The sequence below is a fragment of the Nicotiana tomentosiformis genome, chromosome 10 (assembly GCF_000390325.3).
Source record: "Nicotiana tomentosiformis chromosome 10, ASM39032v3, whole genome shotgun sequence".
Classification (NCBI taxonomy): domain Eukaryota; kingdom Viridiplantae; phylum Streptophyta; class Magnoliopsida; order Solanales; family Solanaceae; genus Nicotiana; species Nicotiana tomentosiformis.
In genome coordinates this window covers 38428067-38431965 of record NC_090821.1, presented here as the reverse complement: position 1 = coordinate 38431965, position 3899 = coordinate 38428067, and the positions used below count along the sequence as shown (strand labels likewise).

At 40.5% G+C, this 3899-nt stretch overlaps 1 protein-coding gene across 1 annotated transcript; it reads left to right on the top strand.

Annotated features, from left to right (window-relative positions):
* Nucleotides 1-1338: 1338 nt before the first annotated feature.
* LOC138900037 (uncharacterized) lies at nt 1339-2798 on the top strand. Its single transcript, XM_070186738.1, has 2 exons — nt 1339-1687; nt 2689-2798. The coding sequence occupies exons 1-2, from the start codon at nt 1339-1341 to the stop codon at nt 2796-2798; spliced, it is 459 nt and encodes a 152-aa protein (XP_070042839.1).
* Nucleotides 2799-3899: the final 1101 nt, after the last annotated feature.

The following is a 3899-nucleotide window of genomic DNA, read 5'->3' as shown; positions in this document are numbered from 1 at the left end:
AGTAGATGGGCTGAAGAGGTTGGACAAATTCACCAAGTTGTTTCCCACTTGATTCGGTGGAACTCTTTCTGAGGACCCCTAGGATTTCTTGGATCGTTTCCATGAGGTATTGCATAACATGGGTATCTTGGAGTCCAACGGAGTTGACTTTACAGTGTTTCAAAAGCATGGCTCTGCTAAGAGGTGGTGGCAAGAGTATGTTCGAGGCAGACTAGTAGGTTCACATCCTCTCACTTGGGCTTAGTTGTCACAACTATTCTTTGAGACGTTCATCCCCTTCACTAAGAGAAAGGACCCGATCCATAAGGAAATTAAATTATATGTGGATGACATCATCATCAAGTCAAGCAAGAGGGTGAATCATTTAAATGACTTGGAGAAGTTATTTGAATGGTTGCAAAGGTACAATTTGAAGTTGAACCCTGCAAAGTACGCATTTGGAGTTCCCACTGGAGAAATTATTGGGTTTCATCGTCAGTAGGAAAGGGATAGAGTTAGATCCCTCAAAGATCAAGGCTATTCAAGACTTACATCCTCCTAAAAGCAAGAAAGACGTAATGAGATTCCTCGGGAGACTGAACTACATCACTCGATTCATAGCCTAATCAACAATGATCTGCGAACCAATTTTCAAGTTACTAAAGAAAGACGCCACCACGAAATGGACGGAGGAATGCCAAAAGGCTTTTGACAGAATTAAGGAGTAACTCTCTAGCCCGCCAGTGCTAGTTCCTCTCGAACTAGGAAAGTCGTTGTTACTATAACTATTTGTACTGGATAACGCATTCGGATACGTGTTGGGACAGTATGACGAGACAGGAAAAAAGGAGCAAGCCATTTACTATCTGAGCAAGAAACTCACGCCGTACGAAGCTAGTTACACCTTGTTGGAATGAACGTGTTGTGCTTTAAGTTGGATCTCCCAGTTATTGAGGCACTATCTATCAGCAAACACCACATACCTGATATCCAGACTCGACCTGCTCAAGTACATCTTCCACAAGCCAATGCCAACTGGAAAGCTAGCAAAGTGGCAGATCCTTCTCAGTGAATTCGACATTATGTACGTGATGCAGAAGGCCATTAAGGGACAAGATCTGGCTTATCACCTTCCAAAAAACCTAGTAGGCAATTAATACAATCTACTTACCACATATTTCCCAGACAAAAAGGTACTATTCACAGAAAAAGATATTTTGGAGATTTATCTAGGATGGAGGCTGTTCTTTGATGGAGCTATGAATTTCAAGGGAGTAGAGATCAAGGGTAGTATTAGTCTCTGAATCAGGACAACATTATCCAATTTCAACCAAGATAAGGCCCTCATGTACAAATAATATGGCAGAATACGAAGCATGCATCATTGCGATCAGGATGGAGGTCGATATGAACATCAAAGAAATTTTGGTCATAGGAGATTCTGATTTGATGATCCCCCAAATCCAAGGAGAATGGACTATAAAGAACGTCAAGATTCTGCCATACTTGCATTGTGTGAGAGTTGTGTGTAAGAAATTTACCAAGATCGAGTTCAAGCATGTTCCTAGAATCCAGAATGAATTCGCCGATGCTCTTGCAACATTGTCATCAATGATTCATCACATGGACAAGAATTACATTGACCCTATTGAGGTAGAGATCTTGGACCAACATGCATATTGCTTTCACGTAGATGAAGAACCAGATGGTAAGCCTTGGTATCATGGCATCAAAAGGTTTCTTGGGACAAGAAAATACCCGTAGGATGTTACTAACGGTAAGAAGCGGGCACTAAGAAGGCTAACAACCCATTTTTTCCTTAACCGGGAAGACCTATACAGGAGGACCCCAAAAATAGGTATGTCAAGTTGTGTGGATGTTGCAGAAGCGATAAGATTGTTAAAGGAATACATGCAGGGATGTGTGGGCCTCACATGAACGGTTTCATCTTAGCCAAGAAGATTCTAAGGGCGGGATACTTTTGGATGGCCATGGAAGGAGATAGCATTCGCTATGTGCTAAAATGACATCAGTGTTAGATTCACGGGGATTTTATTAGGGTTCCACCAAATGAGCTAAATATGATGGGTTCTCCTTAGTCGTTAGCCGTTTGGGGCATGAATGTGATCGGACCCATAGAACTGGCCGCATCAAACGGGCATTATTTCATCCTGGTGGCCATTGATTATTTAACCAAATGGGTCGAAGCTTCTACATATAAAGTCGTTAGAAAGAAGGCGGAGACAGATTTCGCCGTAACAACATAGTCAGCCGATTCGGGATCCCAGCGTCAATTATAACTAACAATGCAATACATCTCAACAGTGATCTCATGAGGGAAATTTACGAGAAGTTCAAAATTTTTCATCTCAATTCCACATCATACATGCCACAAATGAATGGAGCTGTTGAAGCTGCCAACAAAAACATAAAGAGGATCTTGCAAAAGATAGTATACGACCACATGAAATGGCCTGAGATTTTATCATTTGCACTACTTAGCTATCGCACTACAATGAGGACGTCTACCAGGGCAATACCATATATATTGGTATACAGTATTGAAGTCGTAATACCGCAGAGGTCAAGATAACTTCTTTAAGGATTATCCAGGAAGCCAGGCTAGACAATGCATAATCGATACATATTAGGCAGGAGCAACTAGTTCTCATTGATGAGAAGAGGATGGACACAGTTTGTCATGGTCAGATTTACCAAAACAGGATGACCAAGGTGTTCAACAAGAAAGTGAAACCTTGGTAGTTCATACCAGGGCATCTGGTCTTAAAGAAGATATTTTCACATCAAGAGGAAGCTAAAGGAAAGTTCGTGCCAAATTGGCAGGGTCCATATGTGATCCATCGGGTACTGTTAGGAAGAGCATTAATCTTAGCATAAATAGATGGCAGAGTGAGCACAAAGCCCTTCAATTCAGATGCAATCAAAAGATACTATGATTGAAGACAATGAGGTTAGGTTTTGTGTAACATAACTACGCTTGACCTGACTTCCCACAGTGGAATACATAGGCAACCTACGTAGGGTCCGGTCCCTCGTTTGTAATAGAAAATCCAAGTATCATTTCCATGTATTCGGAACTACGCCATGACTTGATTTCCTCTTGTAGGAATTCGTAGGAAATCCACATCGAATTTTGTCATTTATTTTAATCGAACTACATTTTGACCTGATTCCATTTAGATACTTAGGCAGTCTGAGTCAGACTCGTCATATCATTTTAAAATTTCATTTCTTTATTTTTGCACCTATTTTAATCGAGCTACATTTTGACCTGATTCCATTTGGATACGTAGGAAGCGTGACTCAGGCTTGGTCACTTCAATATTTCATTTATTTATATCCTCGAACTACGTTCAGACCTGATTCCTTGTGGATGCATAGGCAACCTGAAAAGGTTCGGTCAACACCCTAGTAAAGCCTTTGTAATGTATTGTTTAGGTTAGGAAATGACCGCATCAGCAAAAAGACTTCGTCGTCAGGGGTACATTCAAAAATTCATCGTCAGCGAGGCAGAGATATCTAGGCAACACTCGAATGAAGGAGTTCAAGGGTTCCTAAACGTGTCATAGTCCGGAACAATGACATTTATCAATAATTTTTCAAAAAAAATAATTTTTTCTATCAAAATGCTTGTCCTACTTATTCACCCACCAAGCCTCATGGCATAATTCACCATAGTCAGAGGGAACATGAATGAATTAAAGAGCAAGACCAAGTTTACTGTCAACACAAATCAATGCCCCTCCCTCACTAAGAATTTTTCTTTGAGTGCATGATTGACAACAATCAGATTGCGTTAAATGTAGCTCAAAGTCAGAATCAGAATCGTTGGCAGATTCACCGTAACCTTATAGATTTTGACTTTCTTCTACTTAATTACAATATTCATTTAGATCTCA

Bases quoted from the DNA above. Each gene is read 5' to 3' on its own strand.
- LOC138900037 (XM_070186738.1), top strand. From the start codon at position 1,339: ATGGCAGAATACGAAGCATGCATCATTGCGATCAGGATGGAGGTCGAT. The intron at 1,688-2,688 runs GTAAGCCTTGGT...TGTCATGGTCAG, and splicing joins CGTAGATGAAGAACCAGATG to ATTTACCAAAACAGGATGAC.